This window comes from Pezoporus wallicus, unplaced genomic scaffold (assembly GCF_028554395.1).
Source record: "Pezoporus wallicus isolate ANWC-B61680 ecotype Strahan unplaced genomic scaffold, APGP_CSIRO_Pwel_v1 contig_3017, whole genome shotgun sequence".
Lineage (NCBI taxonomy): Eukaryota > Metazoa > Chordata > Aves > Psittaciformes > Psittacidae > Pezoporus > Pezoporus wallicus.
In genome coordinates, this window is record NW_026638957.1 from 1,419,007 (window position 1) to 1,442,848 (window position 23,842).

The window sequence follows — 23,842 nt, forward strand, 5'->3', positions numbered from 1 at the left end:
GACACAGAAAAGGCTGCTCTATTCAACAACTTTATCCGCTTCACTTATCACCAGAATAATGAATGGTGACTAAAAACTAACATACTTCATATTAGCTGAGTGCTATGAGTACAGAAATATAGAAGGAGAGAATGAGTTAGCTAACTACAGGAGGCAGACACTGGATCTGTTGTTAAAGAGCATTGAAAATACCAGTTTCTCTCTTCTATCAGTTTTGACTGATCTCTTATCTTAATTTGAACCCCAGTAAATCAAACTCCACCACGTATTCAAATGTCATTTTTCCATGACACAAAATGATTATCAATGCTGTCATCTTTTCAACACTCCACTTTGATTTTCACTGCAACTTTCCAAAATATGACCTTAATGTAAATGAAAATGATGTTTGGATTAAGTATCAAAATGTGCACTGTAGCCTCACAAATTAAGGCACTGACTAACTGAAAAAAAGTGATGAATTCTTCCCTAGATCCATTAAAAACAGGGCAAGAAATAACTGGTCAGTCTGTACCAAAGAGGTAGGGTTTTTTACATTAGGAAAAAGTCTAGCTACAAGGATAGCTAAGCATGGGAACAGACACCAAGATAGTGAAATCTCCTTCATTGGAAGTGTCTAAGAACAGGGCATAAAATCATCTGCCAGAATTCATTTAGGTCAATCTGTGCCCTGCATACTCCTATAGATCCAAGAAGAAAAGCTATCAGTGAAGAATAACAAAGAAAAACAGCCTGATGTTGCAGGGTTGTGTTCATCATCCAGGATCTGCAAATAAACTAGTGAAATATTAAGGGTATATATATATAAAAAAAAATCCTAAATCATTCATCTTGATATTCTAGTCCTCATTCAAAACAAGAAAATGGTCTTGAAATCCTATCACTCTCCTTCTGTGTAAGATAGTCAAACACATCTCAACATTTCTCTTTGTATCGGTTGTGCGAAGTCTGTAATAATCTTTCATTATTAGTTTAATACCTGAAAGCATTTCACAAATAATAGATAAACCCATGTGGCAGTAAGGAAAAACAATACTGTACATATTGTTCACAGTTTGTCTCATGTCAACACTGCCACAGAGACGTTAGCAAATTAATTAAATTCAAGAGTAATTTCAAAAGCTGATTAAAACAAGGTCTTAGTCATACATGCATCAAGCAGGTACAATGATTTGTCATCAACGAATTAGCAAGTCTTCAAGCTCTTTTAGGAGTCATGCTTTTTTCCCCTATACCTGACAAAATACCGGCCTGTCTGTTACAAGATGAATAGACAGCCATAAATCAGACCTCTTTCCTCTGTTGGTTATAGAGAAAAAATATGATACCCATGTGTAAGCTGCTCTTGCTGATTGTTTACAAGAACTTCCAGATTCTGACCCAGCTGCTCTGCTGTCAGAACCTCAGTCAGAGTATGCCCGCAAACCTAAAATGGACTGCCCTAGAGCCCTAGCCTGAGAGCTCCTACTTACTGAAGCTATGCAAATGGCAGGGAAACAGCAGGAAGCCTAAAGCTGGCTTGCGCAGGTATCATCCAGAACTTATTCACTGACATTAAAAAAAACTCTGCAAAAGTCACGGTCATGGGATGCTGGGATACTTTCCCCTCCCTCCTCCCTCTCCCAGGCAATGCACTTTTCTAAGGTATATGTAACAGCTCAGTGGTTGAAAGAATGGATGTGCTAAGGCAGAATGTGAACACCAGGAACAGCTGAAAGCTTCTTCACATTTTTTCCTTTCTGGTTTGGCTTCAGGACAACAGTCCTCAAGGGGCTCCTAGCTAACACTTTTTGGCAACAACATGAAGATGCACTGCTACTGACACCATTTGTAGCACTACTTACAGAGCTGCCAAGTCCAGACGAATACTTGAGGGAGATATGTCTTGTGCTGGAGTGAGACTGTACACTGCTGGAGGGCAGTTCGAATTTTGTTTCCCCTGCTTTGCTTTCTCTCTCTCCTGACCTCTCTTCTACTCTGCCCTCCTCCAAATCCATCCATCTGCTCCTGTCCCTCACTTCGACTGTGCTGGCAGCATGGGAGGTAGCATACTCATAACTCCCTGTTCAGTTCCTCTTCTCAGTACTTGGCACTCGGCTACACTCCCCATTGCCTCTGACACTTGAGCCCAAAGGAAGGACTCGTGACACCACTCATCAATGCATTTCAGGTATTGGAAAATGGAAAGCAGAGTAGAAGAGCATTGCAGTGAGAAGAAGGAAGAGTTGGGGGGGAGATTAGAAGTGACTGACAGGGGCAAGTCCCAAATAAGGAGCCCTCCTACTTCAACATCGGTGACTGCGTTTATTCCAACACACTCACTGGCAGCAGTGCTATCATCAGGTTTATGAAGCTATTTATAGAGAAACTGAATACACAGAAACCCATGAAAAAGTCTCACCTTTCCCTTTCTGAAATAAAACTAAAACCAACAGATCACTGCTAAAATCTGTTTCCCTAGTATTAGATCAGTATTTCTTGCTCTTGCTAAAATTGGGAGTTCTAGTTCATGCAAGTCTCTGCTCTAATAAGAGCCAAATAGGAAGTAAGTGCTTCTGGCTCAAGATCTTGGGGTATAGAGATGACACTCTGAAGTAAGAGTTCCTTTCAGAAGAGATGGAGATACCATTGTTTTTCCTTATTCAGTAACATGGAGAAAAACTGCATTCTTGTCAGATTGTCATGAGCCTCAAGTACAAGCACCAAGGAATAAATAGCTCCTCTCTGGTTCTCTGCAGGCATCACCATTCAATGAACAACAGGTGGAAGCAGTGATGCTACTGCTTATCCATAATCTTCATTCAAAGACTTAAAAACAGAAAATGTCATTGCACCGTGACATACCATTGGATTAAACAAGCTGATTATTTTTCCTCACTGGGAAGTGTCCCATGATTGCAGTAACATATAGGAAGATTCTGAATTTCCCACCATAGGTGTTCTGCTTTAGTGTGCTCATAGGATGATGTAGGGTCAGGGTTTTAGCTTTCTGCTAGAGCTGCTGGACTGGGATATTCCAAATATACAGCCTCAAGGATTCGCAAAAGAAGTTCAGCCAGTGGTGTCATGGCCAGACCAGCCAGTGAAGGAAACCAAAGTCTTGCAACTTAGCATCAGAAGGTCTGTGCACAAAGGGAAGAACATTCTTACTTACAGAAGCCTAGTGGTAAGACAAACAACTGAAGGAGACAAACAACAAAGCAAAGTTTCATGCTGGCCTTTCTAGCAGAAAGCTATCCAATTTACATTTGAAATGTGACTGCTGCTGCCTGGCTGCCAGGAATACAGCCTAACACTGGAGTGAGAATTTCTTGATCACCTCAATCATGCAAAGGGGACTTTAGCAGCATCACTGACCCTAGTATAGACTGAAACTGTGAGCCGCCAATACATTTCTCAGCTGAGGTGGTACAGTATCTCCTGCAGGACTCTCTTCAGTTAACTGCCAAGGAACAGATCTTTCACATATGAGTAAGTCCAGAAAAACACATGCAATGCAACCTCTAGCCCCAGAGTGAGAACAAAGTACTAATTGCTCTCCTTCATATATTTTTGGGGGCATCCTTATGGATGTGTCTGCACATTACTGACCATACCTACAGAGCTTATACTGATGATCTTCTGTAAAAAAGAATTTCTGCATTAGCCTAGTGCTATCTTCCCCAGTCTGGCTAATGATTGGAATCTACAGAAAAATACTTTAAATTCAAGCAAACTTCATTAATGATCCATCACTTCAATTAACTGATAATTTCACAAATTTTCTGGGCAACAGCAATAGAAGTGGAACTTACATCATGTGGTAATGGTCAGAAATCTGGTAAGTACATCAATTGGCCTATTTTTTAGTTCATCAAAGCTATACTATTTGTATAGCCTGAGGATCCAGTCTATTTAGTGATCTTAAATTCTTTTCCACAGTAACAGTTAAAGTGAACAAAAGCTTTTTAATACTTTGAAAACCTATTCTGGGACACAACAAAGAAAACATATAAGACAGCTATTACAATATTACTCTATGCAGAAAAGATTTTTCACAAGGAAGATAAAGTTGTTGTCTGAAATGCACTTGTTTATCATATCCATTTTTATTTTCTTTTATTCTAAATTCTTTACAACATACATATTTTTCTTTTACATTCTTGGTGTATAAGTTGCACCAATAAAGCTGTCACTGTTAGAATTATTTACCTGTCCAGTCTGTGTGTTAGACAATTACGAGAAAGTGACTGGGAGTCAAAGAGAGCTCAGGTAAGCAAAAAGAAGAAGGTTAGAGAAACTTTAGACTAATTATGCTGCTCACAGCAGTATATAATAAACAAAACACATCAACAGTGTCACTGGGAGGCTGGTCGGACACACAGAGCTCCTGGTACAGCAGGATGATTCTGGATCCACAAAGCTAGCTCCAAGTTTGATATACAGCATATAATTCAGGGTGTCTTAGATGATAAGTCTAGTACACAAGTACTACCCATCTAGTACACATGATCTACACAAGACTTTCCTTATCTTATGCTCAGCTTCTATTCAGATAATACTGTAGAAATTCAATTGTCATTTGAACTATGATAAAACTTTATAGCTACACAAGATTGGCATCTGTAGATATGGTATGGCTTCTATCATCTCACAATACTTTACAGTGCTGCCACATCACATCACTGACATGTAGCTACATGCATTCACAGAAAAGACTTAAAATAAAAGTACGCAGCTGACCCTAAACCAGACATCTGAAAGTTTTCTGGACTCCATGAAGCATATTTGCCTGTATCACAGTATCACAGTATGCTAGGGATTGGAAGGGACCTCAGAAGATCATCTAGTCCAATCCCCCTGCCGGAGCAGGAAAACCTAGATAATGTTACACAGGAATGTGTCCAGGCGGGTTTTGAATGTCTCCAGGGAAGGAGACTCCACAACCTCCCTGGGCAGCCTGTTCCAGTGTTCTGTCACCCTCACCGAGAAGAAGTTTCTTCTCAAGTTTAAGTGGAACCTCTTGTGTTCCAGTTTGTACCCATTACCCCTTGTCCTATCATTGTTTGCCACAGAGTAGAGCCTGGCTCCATCCTCGTGATGCTCCCCCTTTATATATTTATATACACTTATAAGGTCACCCCTCAGTCTCCTCTTCTCCAAACTAGAGACCCAGCTCCCTCAGTCTTTCCTCATAAGGGAGATGCTCCACTCCCTTAATCATCTTAGTTGCCCTGCGCTGGACTCTCTCCAGCAGGTCCCTGTCCTTCTTGAGCTGAGGGGCCCAGAACTGGACACAATATTCCAGATGGGGTCTCACCAGGGCAGAGTAGAGGGGAAGGAGAACCTCTCTCGACCTACTAACCACCCCCCTTCTAATACACCCGAGGATGCCATTGGCCTTCTTGGCCACAAGGGCACAGTGTTGGCTCATGGTCATCCTGTCGTCCACTAGGACCCCCAGGTCCCTCTCCCCTACACTGCTCTCTAACAGGTCGTTCCCCAACCTATACTGGAACCTGGGGTTGTTCCTGCCCAGATGCAGGACTCTACACTTTCCCTTGTTATATTTCATCAAGTTATTCCCTGCCCAACTCTCCAGCCTGTCCAGGTCTGGCTGGATAGCAGCACAGCCTTCTGGCGTGTCAGCCACTCCTCCCAACTTAGTGTCATCAGCAAACTTGCTGATAGTACACTCAATTCCCTCATCTAAATCATGGATGAATATATTAAATAATACTGGTCCCAGTACTGACCCTTGAGGCACTCCACTAGTTACAGGCCTCCAACTAGACTCCGCCCCATAGACTACAACTCTCTGGCTTCTCTCCTTCAGCCAGTTCACAGTCCACCTCACTACCTGATCATCCAGACCACACTTCCTCAATTTAGCTGTGAGGATGCTGTGGGAGACTGTGTCAAATGCTTTGCTGAAGTCAAGGTAGATCACATCCACTGCTCTGCCACCATCCATCCACCGTGTTATTTCCTCATAAAAGGCTAAGAGATTGGTCAAGCATGATTTCCCCTCGGTGAAGCCATGTTGACTGCCCCTCATAACCCTCTTATCCTTGATATGCCTTAAGATGGCACCAAGGATAAGGTGTTCCATCACTTTCCCAGGGATGGAGGTGAGGCTGACCGGTCTGTAGTTACCCGGGTCCTCCTTCTTGCCCTTTTTGAAGACTGGAGTGACATTTGCTTTCCTCCAGTCCTCAGGTACCTCTCCCGTTTCCCAAGACTTGGTAAAGATGATGGAGAGTGGTCTAGCAATGACTTCCGCCAGTTCCCTCAGCACCCGCGGGTGCATCCCATCTGGACCCATGGATTTATGGATGTCCAGATTGCTCAACTGGTCTCTAACCCATTCCTCATCGACTAAGGCAAACCGCTCCGTTGACCTGACTTCGTCTAAGGTCTCAGGGGTACATGGCTCTTCAGGACTGCCTCCAGCAGAGTAGACAGAGACAAAGAAGGCATTCAGTAACTCTGCCATCTCTGTATCTTCTGTCACCAGGGCACCCATCCCGTTCATCAGTGGGCCTACATTGCCTCTGGTGTTAGTTTTATCTGCCATGTATTTGAAAAAACTCTTTTTGCTGTCCTTGACCCTTCTCGCCAGGTTTAATTTTAAGGAGGCCTTAGTCATCCTAGCTGCTGCAATTCTACTTGCTATTCTACTGGTCCTACCACACAAGACCCTGAATTCCACCATCTCGTGGTCGCTGCAGCCAAGGCAGTCCTCAACCATTACTGTCTCCCCTAACCATAGCAGGTACTTAGAATACCTCTGCATTTCAGATACTGACCTTTATTTAGGTGCTTTATTCTCCAACTAAGTCATACCCAAATGGTGTAATTCAGTTGCCCATCCGTATTGTATACTACCAAGTGAGAGGTCCTAGGATATCCTAATTGGCCTTAAGCTGTTGCTTAGAAGGGCAGAGATCTCTCTTAGGTCCATTATCATATATACCAGGCCTATGCAAATGTCTCAGCTGCCTTACAGTCCCTTAAGTGGCAGCAAATGCCTATTTTTAGGAAACAAAATCAACAGATAATGTCTAGTAGCAATGAGAAATTCAGGTGACAAGGTTACCTGTCAGTATATCATTGTAACCTAGTAATGAACTCTGCTTCTCATGAAGGCATATTACTTTGGTGCCTGTAGCACCACAAAGAGGTGGCTGTTGTGGTGTTTCCCTAGCTGTCATGTTTGCTGTTACTGCATGACCCTTCCTTGGGCGATCCAAACGCAGGAGCCTTAACATTTAAGTACTCAGTGATGGATCTGAGTTAATCCTAAGGAATGTCTTTGAAATGTGTGAGCTACTTCTTTCAATTCATCTGGGCAGTACCATTTCTTTTATAATTCTTTCATTACAGGTTTTTCTCACATAGTAGCTAGTGACTGCCTTTTGTTTCTTTAAAATGAAAAGCTGAAATCTGAGAAGATAAAAGCCCTGGACAAGCTGTCAGTATGTATTTGCTGTTTTCAAATCATGCCAATATTATTATATTACAGTATCGAGTTAAGAGAGAAATAATCCAAGCACCCTTTAACAACACATCACTGAATCTTCAGAATCTCAGTGGCACAACTTTAAAGTGCCAAACTCCAAAATCCTAATGCAGTAAAGTCAGTAACCTGTTGGTTTTTCTTCCTAGGGAAGAAAAGATGAGTCAGTGCTGCTGAGATATGAACATATGGCTCTAACAGATCTAGGTACAAAAAGCCTGATGCTTAAAGCAATTCAACAATCCTGTAGGATAGTGATACCCAAATAACTTCTATTGCTTTGTAAGAAGATGGTTTTTAGGGTCTTAATATTTGCTATCCCCTACTGGTTAAACAGTCTATTGTCTTTGTGACTTCAGTCTGTTGGGTTATTAGAAAGAGAACAGAGGTAATTAAACGTCTACTGCATGCATTCCTTTGGGGCAGAACTGACAAACAAATGGAAGAAACACAAGCCTGTCCTCAACGATCATCATCTCTGAAAGATATTCAGTTCATGAGATGAAGATATTTTGTAATATATCCATGAGATTATTTATACTGGTGTTAGATTTGCTCACAGAGGAGGACCCCGATACATGCCTGAGGAACCAATGGAGAACGTAAAGATATTAACATAAAGATATTTCATATTTTTTTAAATATGCCTTAGGTTATGTGCGTACTTCTAAAAAGTAGAGCATTGTCAGCCTTACCACAGTTACACTTTTTATTTTGTATTTTCTGCACCTCTGACAACAGGTCTGACCCTGTCACACTTTGGGTCCATTTTTTGTAAGCTACACAACCTCCAACAGCTTTCCTTTTTCTCTCCTTGTTAGTTCTCTATTTCTTTTCAAATGTCCTCTAAAATTTCAAGTAACAAACTCAAACAGAATGCTATGTCTGGACTATTGCAAAGAAAAAATAAAAAAATTGAACCCAGCCCAGACTTTGCAGCTGGTCACTACCCTTATTCAGGACTCCAGATCCTAAGTGCGGCATGTTTCAATTCCTTTCATGTATTTTATATGTCATGACCTTTGTCACAACTTTCCAGCCTTCAGAAAAATGTTCTCCTTCCATTTTAAAAACAGAAAAATAAAATGAAACCAGGCTTGTGTATTCTCTTCCATCTTTTTTCCCCTCTACACAGGTTTCGGTAACAGATTCTCTCACCTTACTGACTTTCATTTCCACTTCCGATACAGATACACCCACATGTAAGTTTCCACTTTAACCTCAAAATCTTACCAGTAATCTCCTATGCTTATACTTTGAGACATCTGGAAAACATATAGTAATAAATGTATTTGGCACACTTTGCCAATAATAAGATTTGTAATAGCATAAGAATTGTATTAGCAGTCAAAGTAAGTGATGAAAGCTGAATTCTTGGTATCAGCATTCCCAAAACCAAGGAAACGTCCCCTAAATTTTCTGGTTCAGTAACATAGTATGTTAATGAATTATTCATGGTTCACTTCCAAAAAATCATTTTGTTTAAATAATCTGAGTTAATGTTTGATTGCAACTGTGAAAAGCAACCCAGAATGTGTGTTGGGAGAAATAATGGCTCAGACTAAAAAGGATTGTCACCACCACCCTGAAGTACAAGGGTATATGATATGTGCTGTTCTCACTTGTTGATTTATCTCACTGGGGTAACCATTGAAGAACTGCATGGCACAGAATTTATGAAAGTCAGTGGGTTCATCTCAGAGAACATTTTCCATTACAGTTAAAATGTTTTTCATAAACAACAGAAAAATACATAAACATGTTTTACATAAACAATAGGAGTATAACTGATGTCTCAGGAACTAGAATATGAGCAGCCTCTGTGCGACAAAGGCCAGGTCCCAGGGTGTTTTCAATTTCTTACAGAAAACAAAAAACAGAGGTGTTCCTATAAAAAGGGTATTAAAAAGGTAGTATTTAGCCTTTTGCTGAATGTTGTTTCTTTTACACAAGAATTCAATAAAACACAGAGTGTTCAGCATTCATATTCTCTGCTTTGGCTTTTGCTATTACACTGAGACTAAAACAAAATAAAGGTTAGACTTTCCCATCACAGTGGATTCTGTAATACTCTACTTGTTGAAAACTAGTGTGTTTGTTATTCGTTCCTTACCCAGACATCTTCATTGTTCCCTCCCCATTTCATTCCAGGTACTTACCCTATTTACAACACATCTAGGGCCTCCATTCTTCCAGTGATTCCAGGCACCTCTTTGCTTTTAACTCAATAAAGCCTGCAGTTCTCATACTTTAAGAATCTCACATTGCTCACACTGAAGTAAGTGGTAGAATTCCTAGCTCTGGATTAATTTAAGAGAATGGAAATTAAATTGTATCACCAGACACATATATATATGCAGTCTTCTGTCGGAAGCTACATAAATCCAGATAAACACCAAAAGGTGAACCAAAACCTACCTGACTACAACTGATATCATATATCCTTCTGCCATATTCAACTCCATCACTTCAGGTAGCATCAGTTTTCACAAGTTGCCCAAGGGACTTTTTAGCCCAAAAGCCTCTTAATGGATTACTCTTGTACATACATAGCAAAAAATATCATTGGCATTCTTAATAATTCTCTCTTAACATCTCCCACTGCTGACACTTCTACTTCTTTCACTGTTTTAAGCTTATAGCTTCATGCTGCCTTTGATTCTTTTCATACCCTTTTTCTCACAGTACAGATGACATCTTAACAATACCTCACCATTCATCTGGAATCCCCCTGGAATGCCATCCAGAGGGACATTGACACGCTTGTGAGGTGGGCTGATGCCAACCTTATGAAGTTTAACCATGCCAAGTACAAGGTCCTACACCTGGGTAGGAGCAATCCCAGGCACAGCTACAGGTTGGGCAGAGAAAAGATTCAGAGCAGCCCTGCTCTGGGAGTGCTGATTGATGAGAAAATGAACATGAGCCAGCAGTGTGAGCTCGCAGCCCAGAAAGCCAACCGTATCCTGGGCTGCATCAAAAGAAGGGTGACCAGCAGGTTGAAGGAGGTGATCCTGCCCCTCTACTCTGCTCTCGTGAGACCTCACCTGAAGTATTGTGTGCAGTTCTGGTGTCCTCAACATAAAAAGGACATGGAACTGCTGGAACAAGTCCAGAGAAGGGCCGCGAGGATGATCAGCGGACTGGAGCACCTCCCGTATGAAGACAGGCTGAGGCTGTTCAGCCTGGAGAAGAGAAGGCTGCGTGGAGTCCTCATCAGCCTTCCAGTATCTGAAGGGGGCCTATAGGGATGCTGGGGATGGACTCTTCATTAGGGACTGTAGTGGTAGGACAAGGGGTAATGGGTTCAAACTTAAACAGGGGAAGTTTAGATTGGATATAAAGAAGAAGTTCTTTACTTTAAGGGTGGTGAGGCACTGGAATGAGTTGCCCAGGGAGGTTGTGAATGCTCCATCCCTGGCAGTGTTCAAGGCCAGGCTGGATGAAGTCTTGGGTGAGATGGTTTAGTGTGAGGTATCCCTGCCCATGGCAGGGGGGTTGGAACTATATGATCTTAACTTCCTTTCCAACCCTAATTATTCTATGACTCTGTGATTCTATGATCTTTCTTACCTTGACTAGAATTCAGTCTTTCCTCACTATTACTAAGAAAACTGCTGTCCAGTCTCTTCCCTATTACTAATTTTACTTTAATCCTTAGTTTTTCTATTTCCAGGGAACCCTAAAAACAATCATCAAACTAATATCTTTCTGATGTCTTTTTTCCTCTCCTGATAATTCAGTCATATCTTCCCATCTCTCACTACATTAGAGTCCACAGTGTTCATCAGCCCTCCATACAACCTTTAGTAAAGTTCTGAGTTCTTCATTCTCTTTGATTTGTTTTTCGAACTCCCCACATCTTCCACCATACTGTGTTTGGCGCTACTGTGCCTACACCATGCACTTCAGGCAGTGTCCTCCTATTTATCCAATTCCTATTCTCCTTCAAATCTCTCTAGACTCCTTACAGTTGTTCTGCAACCCATGCCTATTAGGCATAGCAGAGTCCTGATGTATCAGGTGGGTCAGTAGCCAATATGACTTTGTGATACAAGTACCACATGGTCAGTACCCTGCTGACTATGGGTTATTTCCTGGGATTAGGTCTACTTATTTGGGTTTTTTTTACACATTATAGCTTTCCATAGCAGTCTTCTTATACTGAACTACTAAGAAATGAATGACTAGTGCACACTAGAGTGTGTTTAGCTCAAAGTTACACTCCACTTCTTTTTATACATCTTACTGAAATCAGAGGACAGAAATGAACATCCCTCATTCTACTTATCTATACCTTTATAATCAAGTTTGCCTTCTGCATTTGTCTCTTTGAATGAAAGGACAGAAAAAGCAGGAACTGCAGCATTTTGTAACACTCTGCAGGCAGCATCAGCTTAATTTATACTGAGTAGCTGATGCTGAAGATTTTCCAACAAATAGTCATCAAGGGATAGATGATCTCATCCTGATATCTGCATGAAAGCACTGAAACACTGCTCAGTTGTCCCACTTATAGGTGTCCAGTGCTGCTTGAGGTGTCTCAGCTAGAGAAATCTCATGGCAGTTAACCCAGGACCTATGGAAGACTGGAGCCCCTCTGGAGTGGCAGCTGAGGAATATCAAAGGTCTCTAGATACCTCTAATGGGAAACTCAATTGAGCCTTCAGTGTCTATAAGGAAGCGCAAATAATACAAGTTTCCTCTAGTTGTAAAGTGCAGAGATAACCTTATTTCTTAATTGCTGTGATCTGTGGATGATGACAGGCTGTTTTGCTCCTTCCTAATTGCTTTAGCATTTGATTGCAATACATATGCTCTTCTTTCAGTAGCAGATCTTAGATTGCTCTAAACAAGTTAATTATATTTCACAACACACTTGTGCATTAAGGAAGTATTAACATTCCCATTTTTCAGTGCAGGAAAAGGGGAGGAAAAGGAGCCAAGGTAAGTGGCTTACTGAAGGTTAAACAGTAAATGAGTTCCTCTGAAGAGGCACTCCAGTGTTTCAACTACAGCTTGAATCCCCCATGGACCACTAACTTCTATGCTAAATGTAAGAATGATAATAAATGCAGAATTTTAGGGTTCCAAACTGCAGAAAACCATCCTACACAAATGTCTTTGCGAAACAAAGTTACATCAAAACTTCAGCATTCCAAAAGGTCTGTGTAGAGATAAACATCTGCCCAGAAATTCAGAAGGCTTTGACAATCCATATCACTGCAATGACAGCAAAAACCCGCAGGTATAAAGGATGGAACAAGACTGAACTCAATTTGCTAGGCAGCAAATGGAGCACCACCAAGATAGACTTCCTTCCCTGAGAAAAGGGCATCTCATCATCAGCCTGCAAAACATTTATACTTGGGAATAATTTCTGAGCATATTGGAAACAGTCCCATCTATCCTTCTTTTCTATAAAGAAACAGCCATTTTAAGCAGATAATTCAGCAGATAGGAGAAAAAAAAAAATTACTGCTGTAACTTCCAGATGTCTCAGTCAGGATGAGGGACCCACTGTGTTTTAGGTATTGTCTGAAGACGTATGTGCAGAGATTATAAACCAATTCAAGCAGAGACAACAAGTGGGTGTAACAAACAGCAGGAGGAATGCAGTAAAGAGGAGAGATGAGAACAATTACAAGAATTAATGTCTGCACATGTTGCTATAAACCCAATCTTATATTCCAAAATGTATAAATGGGAAGTTATATGAGGTATGAAACTAAAGATCTGGCCTTTCACTAATTTCTGTTATTATTGCTTTACCTGAATTGCACCAAATGAGAGAAGCAAAAACCAGTGATAGGCAGATCAAATGTTTTATGATTGTGTATATCCAGGCTGATTCCATCAGTAACACAAATGGCAGGCTTTGGGGTTTTGGTTGGGTTTTTTTTATTTGTTTGCTGTTTTGTTTTGTTTTTAATGTAAGGCCAGGTAGTGTAAAAACTTGCACCCGTACTCAACATGTCCAGCTCTCCCTACAACATTCTTGAGGTGCCTGCTTAGGTTTTATACTCATTTTTTACCCCATTCACGCACTGGGTATGACTAGTAAGTTTTTTAATCAATACATACGAGATTTTTCCCATAATTCACATTCAAATGTCAGGGACAAGTCCCAGTGACTTTGGGGATGGAGTTTGATCTTTGTTAATGGGATTACATAGTTTGATTGCCTGGAGTAGCAGGGAGCTTCAATGAAGGAATCTGGACCCTATTTACTTCCAGATTTGTGAAATACTTGGTATGTCTAGACAACACACTCAGCATTTACAGGGAACACACAGATATATACCTTATACCTAAGACAAATGAAGACACTACACAGCAGGCACAGCTCAGTCTCCATGCCCTATTCTTTCAATTTTAATGACTGAGAAAACAGCTTCCCATTAGCTGTCTGTCAGGCACCGTCCCTCATGTCAATTCTATTCTTTTAAACCTCTTCTTTCCACAAAGTCTTTCTACGGTATACTGATCTTTGCTATTGTGAACTGAGAATACCAGTTTTATGCCAGATGAAAGCTACTAGCAGGCTCTAATCTATTTATCTATGTAAACATTTATAGTTCAGTCAGCATTATGGACTTTGAGCATTAATTCATTTCAATAACTATCATTCTGACCTGGGTTCAAATCAGCATCTGTCCCATGCCAAACCAGCAAGCCATATCCCCACAACAAGGGCCCTGGCATTTAGAAATGTGTATAGTTTCTAGAAAATATTGCCTGTAATAATCAGATCTAAACAGTCTTTGAGACACCATAGATCTCACTTACATCACTGGACTGTTAACTTGCTTGCCAGGAACATCAATTGATGTATTTCAAGTACTGTTAGCATAAGTTAGCACAATTCCTACTAGACGAAACTGTGGAAATTGCACGTTCTCTGTCTGATGAATGGAACAGGGCATGATCATACAATACACATCGAAATGAAACTGGTATTTGAGCATGAACATTAACTGGACATGAGCTTTTAATACTTAGGATGCTGTATCCTTGTACCACCAGCTTTCTACATGTTGATCTTTGTATCTGAGAAAAGCTCCTTCAGTCCTTAACTCCAAGGATATCACATCCAGTGAAAAACATTACATCATTCTTCACATGTACATCCAGAGCACAGACTACATATGTGACTGTAAATCAAATTCATTTTAGGGCTCTAAGTGATTTTGTGTAGATTTTTGCTAACATTTACATCTACAGAAATCTATTTTCATTTCAAAAGGAATGAACTATCATCTTGTCTTCTACCCACATCACTAATTCTTCAGTGGGACTATGTGAGTACATCATTGCACTGCTCCTCTATTGGTCAACGGATTGGGTCTTAGACAACTTTTCCTTACCAGTTTGCTTTTTTCCATTCCACCAAATTTTACCTATTTCCTGAGTCCCTCGGAGAATTAGAAACTAACATTTTTTGCTTCCTTCCTTCCCATTAGCACCCTTGTTGCCTGCCTAATGCTGCCAACATACAAAGAAGAAATAAGTGATAGAATTCTGCAGTCCTTAGCAGGGATTCAGCTTGGCAGAGAGGAAACCTACTGGGTTTAAGGTCTTTTAACTATCACAGTACCCTACCATTTTGGAGACATTAGGAAATTGTGACTGACCACCTGTTGGATCCATATGCTTTGAAGTTGATTGCCAAGCAAAGGAGCTGCATACAGAGTGCCATCAGTACAGCCTCCTGTGCGTTTTCTCAGGGGAAAGGAGAAAAGGGGTTTTTGCATTAAAAGACATTTTGCAACACATAAAATGAATTAAAATGAAGCTACAGCAAATACACATTCAGAAAAGCACCTGTGAACAGCAAGTTTTTGCCATGCAGAATTTTGACCCTATGGTAAGGAATATACTGTTATTGAAATAATCAGATCTCTGTTAGCACTAACATCTATGTGTTCATTGTGAAGCTGTGGAGGAGACTGATGTGGCGATTTCAGCCTTCACCTAATTAAAGACGTAGTAAGATTTAACCTAAAGCTTAATTGTGTATAATTTTCAAACAGATCTGCTGAGCAGAAAGATGTCTGTTCTGTTGTATTCCTTCTACACCAGGAGAAACTGTTTCTAACATTTCATTTGGTAGACATGAGGGCATAGAGGATGACAGACAAATTGACCACTAAAACCAAACCTGCGGAATAAAGATGAATAATGAAAGCCTGTGCTATCACTTCATACTTCCTGCAACTACTGCTGTACAGTGCTCAGCTGCCAGCAGTTCTGCTGCAAATCTGAGCATATGGCTTCGAGCTGCTCTGCTCCTGTACTGATGCACAGAAAGATGACACACTAGTATACAAATTACCAGTAGGGTTTTTTTCAGCCACTTTTCTGTAGGTTGCATATGAACCTCCTCCCCATGCCAGGAAAGGAGAGCATTTCATTATGGTTTATTTTAAAACACCATTCAGATCATTTTACTGAAAACTGCTGCACTGGTGTAAATCTCCTTTCACCACCACATAAACACACTCCCCAAGACAGACTCAAAACCTAACTATAGAGTTAATCAAACTATCCACTTGGGCTGATCAGTTGTTAACAGGACAGAATAAGGAGTCTAAAGGTCCCTTTGGGCTCCATTTAATGTGTCTTTTTATACTGTTCACACTATGGATTATATTGAAACAGCATTTTGCTCCAGTTGCTTGCCAACAAACATTTGCCATGAAGGAGCCCTGAGGAAGCAGTCACATCTGTGTCCACTCCTGTACCACCCATTTAGCAGAGACAATGATCACTAGAAACAACAAAGGAGACACAGATAAAACAAACAATGCTGTGAGTCAGAGATCACAGCCATCCCAGGCAAGTTTGTCATGAAAATACTCAAGAAAAACGGAGGGGAGAGAGATATCAAATATAGAACTATAAAACTTACACCTAGAAAAGGTTTTACCCACGCACCCACCCAACTCCACATTTGAGGAGCATTTTCTAATGCGCCGCTAGGATTGAGCAAAAAATACTGAGCAGTGCACATGGGAAACAGACAATCATCCAACGTCTCCTCCCATTTGGAGTCAAATACTCTCCTACAAGTCACGACACAAGGAATAATATAATTGCTATTATTACAGTAATGATAGTAGTAGAGAATCACCAACCTTGAGGATCCCAGTTCACCTGTTTTCTTGGAGTCTCGATTGGAAATTTCATCGCTTCCTTTTTGCACAGGGAGAAAAATGAATTAAATAAATCCCCAACCTTCCTGTCTGAATGCTGCAGTCAAACAAATTAATTTCAAATTATAGGGAGCCTGCGCTGTTTGACTGAGGGGAACTGGTGGTTGCCAAGGAAAGAAATACACAAATAAATCAAAGAAGGTGGGGAGGGGCGGGAACGGGAGTGGAGTGGTGGGGTTTGTACCGAAGAGGTGAGGAGGGGTGCAGGCACCCCGACAGAGACAGGGGTGAAGAATGGAGTGAGGACCGGAGAGGGTCTTGGGGGGGGGGGGGGAGCGGGAACGGAGGGGGCTGAGCTGGGCAGCGGGTCCCGGGTGCCGCTGGCTCCTGGGGAGGCTCCCACAGCCGGCTAGCCCGGCCCACCGGCAGATGTGTGTGAGGGTAGCGGGTATCCGCTGCAGCCCGGCCCCTCCGCGCCCACCCGAGGGGCGCCCGTGCTGGCGAGCCCACAGGCTTGCAAGGATCGGGGAATCATCGTCTCCTCTCAGCCCCAGGGACACCTCCCACACGCGCACATTCTCTCCAACCTCAGACGCCCACCAAAAAGGTGCCCACCTCAGTTCAGCCCCCGGCACTAGAGGGGTAACAAAAGTCAGCCCGGGGGGGCGAGCCGCAGGGGCATGGCTGGGCGAGGCTGGGAGGACCCCGCTGGCTGCCGCAGCAGTCCGGCTCGCCGAGGAGAGACGGAGCACGAAGAGAAGGAGAAGGTGGAGGAGGAGGAGAAGGAGGGAGCCACCCTATAGCTTTGGAGGGAATTCACGGAGCCCCTCTCTGCGCTTTAAAAAGGGGGTGGGGAGAAGCTGCGAGTCTTTTGGAAGAGGCGGTAGCGGGATGCCTTAGGGAGGGGGCAGGTTCCGGCTGGTACCTACTGGGTATCCTTCCCTGGAGGAGGATGCAGGTTTGTTTGGCGGAGTTTGCAGCCGGAGACACGCTCGGCTAAGCTACGAGCCTCAGCAGCGACGGCGGCAGCACATGGCAGGAGTACGGCAGCATCAGGAGGCTCTGCAGCGCAGGGGGAGGGGAAGGGCAGGGAATCATCCGAGCCCCCGCAGGCTCTGGGGGACCAGAACCGGGCAACCCGAAGGCCGGGGGACCCCTGCTCCCCTTTCTGGCCCCGCTGCCCTCCGCGCTGCTAGCAGGGACAAACACCTCGTGTCAAGGCAAGGGCTGGCGAGACAGAGCAGGAAGATATGGCTAGGCTGCGGGGAGGGGGCAGGGAGGAAGGCTGGAGAACTCTCTCTCGAAGCCCCCCTTAGCTCTCAGGGGGATTCGGGGAAATGGAGGACGCTTGGTTTTGCCTTGTGCAATTACCAGCCGCTGCTTTCCAAGGCTGCGTTCTTCCTCCTCTCCCTCCTGCCAGGCTTTCCCTCAGACCCAAAACAGGCTGGTAACACCAGCAAGATCTCCATTTCTAGTTATAGTACAAGCCCCAGCTCCCCCTCCTTTACCCAGGAAAACAAAACCCCAGCCCCTCTGGGGGCCTGAAGAAGGACGGTGTGAGGTTAACCCTATCCTGTCTCCTCTCTTCCACAGTAGAAACCCGCTCCTTGTGTGAAGGGGACTGTTCAGTGAGAATGGTTTAGGGATGAGATCCACAAATTCATGTGGGTCATGGGTCAGAGACCTCAGAATCAGTACTGAGGTCCATAGCCAGGACCTACATTTTCAGGAAACGTGGTTGTGATTTAAACCTGGTGCCTGACACAGTTTGTCCCCTGCATTTTGCTCTGTACTTCTTTTTGATCAACTGTTCTGTCTTGCTTTCCTATCTGTTGCTCAGATGTTAGGTAACCTTGTAAGACAAGGGAAGAAATTTGCCCTGGTGAGGAAAACAAACAACAACAACAACAGCAAAAAAAGCAGTCGGAAATGTGTGAGTATCTTTAGGAAAATCTTGTGGTGGAAACTGGCATATTCTCTTCATATCCACATTCCTAAGCTAAATACACACATCTATGTTTGTCCCCAGTCTTTGTTGAACCCTAAACAGGAAAGAGAATTCAGTATTGGTGAATCCAGGTCTTCATTGGTGGTGGTGTGCAAGGTCCTGTAAAGCAGTATGTAGTTTGATAAAACTAGATGGAAATAATGCAGCAAGTTTTCTTAGGGGGAGGTGCTGGGTGTCTCTCCCTAATCCAAGCTCCCCTGTGGCACTTGTTTTGTGCTGTAGAGGAGGAGGCGGGAGAGGCTGCTCTGAGGGAGGACATGGTAAGAATGATAATGAGCCTGCTCAGTAAGACTTGAATTTGAGATAATTGCAATGATGACATCAGGAGCATAAGGTATTCCCTTTGCAAGCAAACCGTGATGCATTCTAAACAGGCTTTGGAATTCCTGTTGATATTACTTCTGCAAACTGAATGGAAGCAAAAGTGACAGTTGGCATTTCTAATTGTGCTGTGTGATCGCTTGAATCATGCTTGGGAAATCTTTTAATGATTCCAATAACCAAAGTGTCTTCAAAGAAGGCTTCTGAACCCACAAGAAGATCACTTATCAGATATGTATCAATAAAGAACTATTTATGTATTTATACGTGCATACATATATAACTTATATAAGCATGTATATAACTTCCTCAGCATTCGAAACAGTTTCCAGTTTAACGGCATCTTCCTTGTACTTTACTGGGAACCACTAACATATAGACATATATTACTCAATTGTAACACTCTAACCCAAGCACTACTTTGTGACATAACTAACAGCAGTTAACTGATGAGATGGGTATTGTGCCACAGGCATCTGACAACTGAGAACTCTCATAAGATCACTGAACTCAAACAGGCCATTGTTTGAGTTCCACCATTAGATCACTGCAAACATACACAGGAAGTCTATAGCCTAGAGGTGAAATCTTCAGGTAGTTCATTACTGGAAACACATCCTGGTTGTCACTGTCTAAAGAAGAGGAATTTTCATGTGGCCGTATAAATCCTGTATTAGTAAACTGACCTTATAGAGACATCTCATATTTGTTTGACTTACAGTAGCAGTAAGAAGATAATAATGACACAATGCTATATCCCTGTACCCTCTTAATGTTCCCATATTCCTCAAAAGTGTCTGTCAGCTCTGCAGAAAAGTTTGCTCTAGCTGTATGGTTTGAAAACCTTGTGGCAAATCAGTTGTGAACTGTTAGGTACATAAATGCATGACATCATGTAATTGATTTGCAATTTTTTTGCCATGTTAAAGATCATGGAAATCTTGCTCAATTATTTCAATGCCTCAGACCTGCAGTTTTATCTAGTGGGCCAGTTTAATCTCAAAGTAAGTCATTTAAAATCAATGGGGTTACTCCAGAGATGGATTTGGCATAATGAGTGCATCTTTCACTGAAGCACAGCTGTTGCATAGAAACGTAACTATTATCTTATGCAAATAAAAGGCCTTTTACCCCTCAGTGGTGGTGAATTCTTGTGATAGGGAGAGCTGGTGCTGCCTTGAAGCTACAGTGTTTCAAGCTGTTACTCTGTCAACTTTTACAAGCTAAGTAGATTCAGTAATGTTCAATATTTAAATGAAAGACCACCAAGAAAAAAAAAGACAATAACTATAGCATGATCAATCTAAAATAGTACCTGCATGAGAATTTTCAGGACTCAACTTTATACCAATAGTTTATCAAACTGGTCTGACTAAATTTTTCATTTAGGGCTCATTGTTCAGACTTACTGTCCTTATAGTTGGTTTTATTGGAGAATCGGTGCCTTACAGCACTTGGCCTGTAACAGTCACAACACAATAGATAAAAGGCTTTCTATTATAAGTGAGCTTACTGAAAAAAGAAATAAAATGCTAAGTGCACTTTTACTGTTCATTAGTAATATGGCATGAGTGATTTAGAAGTTGTTCTGATGGAACTCAAACGAATCCATAGCAGAACAGACAAATAAATAGTTCTTATAGCTACTTAAATCCAGTGAGCAGGAATGGAAAAATGCTTTGATAGTAGACAGAAATCACCTTAAACTTGTATGTTCAATTTCTGGGATGCACTGAAGGGATGAGAAGTCTACACAGTCTTTGCGTCATCACATTGCAGCATGCTCATTTGTGTATGCAACTATTCATGGTTAACTATATGGTTGTTTGAAATCTGGTATTTCTACATGTGAAGATCATTCTTTATTCAGTTTATTGCCACAGGAGTGCTGTTATTTACACTCAGACCAAGGGAACCAGAGAATAACCCAAGTGAAGTGCATCCTGTTCTTTATATTCTATTGACCCATCTTCTAGTAGTATGAACTTGGACAGGATCCAGTGCAGAATCCTTTTATAACTTCTTTATTTTCTAGGAAGCTTTCTGTCTAGGAAGACTTGCAAAGCCTTCTCTCTAGGATAACCTTAAGACTTTTTTTTCAGATGGTTCTCAAAAGCTTTAGAAATGAATCTAGGAATCAGGAAGTTAATTAAGCATCAGGGCTACTATGTACTGTGCAAGGAAAAGCAACTTACTGGTTTTATTGCCTTCTACTGCATGCAGTTTCTTACCACTTTTTAAGTCATAGCATGCAGTGCTGTATCTTCATTCATTCAGGGATTAATCCAAAGAACAGAATTTATTGGCAGAAACGGTTTCAGTGACATCAGTGAATATACCTGAGAAAATTGCACCTCAGTAATAACCTTTGCCAGGATGGTGTCTTCTCAAATCTGACCTGTTTGAGTTACCACAGCCTGTCTGCAGGTTCCTTTAGATAGGGACACTAAACACAATACGCTATGGATCCTGCCTCTCATATCTTAACACATTGTTCATATCCTCAGACCCACTTTGAGCATCCACCCTCTAAATGCCGGAACAGAAGAGGGGGTACCTAGTTCACATCTTGTAATCATCTTCATCATCATTTTTTTCTAGTAACTATTCCTCATTATCCACACTTCAGCTTTCAGACACCTGTTATATCAATCCCTTTGTACAGCCAGGAGCACTACAGTGTCTGGAAAAGTGCATGCACATTATTAGTCTAATAGTATGTAGCTGTTTTTTTTTTCCAATAAAAGATCTGTCATGTAAAAAAGTATTACCTCAACCTGCACAGTATTTAGTCTCTTTCTGAATGTGCTTACATCTGTTTCACATTAGTTTAATTTGACTTCAGTACAATTACTCCTGAATCACAGTCATGGGAGAATTAAAATCTGGCTCTCAGTTTTTCCATTATGTCCCTGAAGAATCCTCATAAGATCAAAGGCTGATATTGGACAAAAATAGCAAGCCTGATTAATAAAAAAAAAGCCACCAAATCCATTTTATAGCAATACTATTCTCTTCCCTCATGTCATTTTTTAAGATTTCTTACTAGATAGATACATGATGCTTTACCTTAGCAGGCTGATAACTTTCCTCTATATTAAACAGGAAATTTGGGGGTTAGCTTTCGGAGATACCTGTGTTTCTTTGCCATTCACACCTGCGGCTGCCATCAAACGGAGAGTACACGCAGACGTCAGCCCAGTCCGTCGGTGGCGTTCAGCACCCTGGACAGCTCGGCTGCCCGCTCCCGCCGCCCCGGGGGCCGGGCGGAAACACCCGGTGCCAGCGGACACGGGTATGGACCTCCCCGGTGCATGAGCCTCCTGCCCCATGGGAGAGTTTGGTCTGCCAGGGCAATGCAGTGTCAATGCAGTGATAACGCAGACTATAAAAGAACATAGCAGCAGGCACAGGGGAAGAGTAGCACACAAAACATCTGGAGAGAGAAAATGAGGGGCAGTGGATGAAGGGCAGTCAATATTAGGAACGTACTAACAGAAGTATGGGCAACTGTGCTAGTAAGGAGGTGAAAGGAGAACAGGAAACCCCCAAAGCCTGTGATGCAAATGAAGGAGCAGAGAATAGATGGTCTCGACATGAGAAGGGTAAGAATAAGTGGGTGGGACACAATCATAAAATGGTTTGGGTTGGAAGGGACCTTAAAGCTCAACTAGTTGCAATCGCTCTGCCATGGGCAGGGACACCTTCCACTACACCAGGTTGCTCAAAGCCCCATCCAACCTGGCTTTGAACACTGCCAGGGATGGGGCATCCACAACTTCTCTGAGCAGCCTGTTCCAGTGTCTCACCACACTCACACTAAAGGAGAGATGAGTAAAAGTGTTTAATGAATGACAGAAATACATTAAATCACAACTGCACATATGGAGATTGTTCAAGGAGTAGTATAAAGTTGCAATACTGGAATAGATAATGGAAATTAGAGCCAAATAGCACAGTTTTAGGTATACGCTTGTTGCTCTAACACTTTTTGTTTAATGCCTCCAGATATAAGAAATTCACTTACTAAGCTTTGTACTTAGAACACACAGCAATCTTGGGCAAGGCTTCAGATTATTTTCTGTATTGCTGCATAGCCCAGATATTTCCTTCTTAATCTGCAGGACCAGTAGAACTAATTCAGCATCATGGAAGAATGCTGTACTCTGACCTGATTTCCTGCAGACATGACAGGACCTTATCAGCCCATAGGGCAGGGACAGGGGCCATACATGCCAAAGACAATTCGGAAGTGTTGTCTTGCCATCCATTTTACTGAAAACTTTACTAATTTCTTAAAAACAAGTATGCTGCTAACTGCAGCTGTTCCTTTCAGTGATTTCCAGTGCAGTGTATCGTCTCAGCAGGCTATTAAATGTGGGGATTAATGCAGCTATAGAATAGTTAAAGTAGGCAGGAACAGTCTGCATAGACACCGTTCACTGTGACCCATCCTCCTGTAGCTTTCAGTTGTGCCTATTTCTTTTCTTCTCTGAACAGCAGTGGAAAAAGAAGCTATACTAAGTGTTTAAAGAGCTGACTACAACTCTTGCATTAATCATCATCACTTTTACAGTACTTAGAGAGCTTTACTACTTTCTAAATTGGGTAACATATTTCTCACATGGCTTGTATAGTAAGAAGCGGTTCCCAAAATGTGCAAGCAATGATATTCAGCATGGAGCTGTGGAATATGGAATGAGATAAGGCTCACTATGCAGTTTCACCTCCAGCACTCTCCCTCACCTTCCCTTTACTTTGTAGCCTAGGACACGGATCTTTTCAGCCACACAGATGTAAAACTTTTGCAACCAGTAGTTTAGCCGCTACCTGAAAGGCTTACACTCAGAATTGGTGGGT

The 23,842-nt window shown here is 42.0% G+C and overlaps 1 protein-coding gene across 4 annotated transcripts in view; it reads right to left on the minus strand.

Moving 5' to 3' along the window:
* The window catches only part of KCNK10 (potassium two pore domain channel subfamily K member 10), an 85,268-nt gene that overhangs the window by 48,019 nt on the left and 13,407 nt on the right, over positions 1 to 23,842 (minus strand). The window contains exons 1-2 of one of the 4 annotated variants that reach the window (XM_057413420.1): positions 17,583 to 17,734; positions 16,636 to 16,693 (exon numbers count right to left, since the gene is read on the minus strand). The exons of 2 other annotated variants lie outside the window; for them this stretch is intronic. In XM_057413420.1, the coding sequence (XP_057269403.1) occupies positions 16,636 to 16,687 (52 nt within the window). In that variant the 5' untranslated portion in view covers positions 16,688 to 16,693; positions 17,583 to 17,734. Of the gene's footprint in view, positions 1 to 16,635; positions 16,694 to 17,268; positions 17,405 to 17,582; positions 17,735 to 23,842 lie in introns of those variants that run through there. One more of the 4 variants, XM_057413422.1, reaches the window with a different exon arrangement.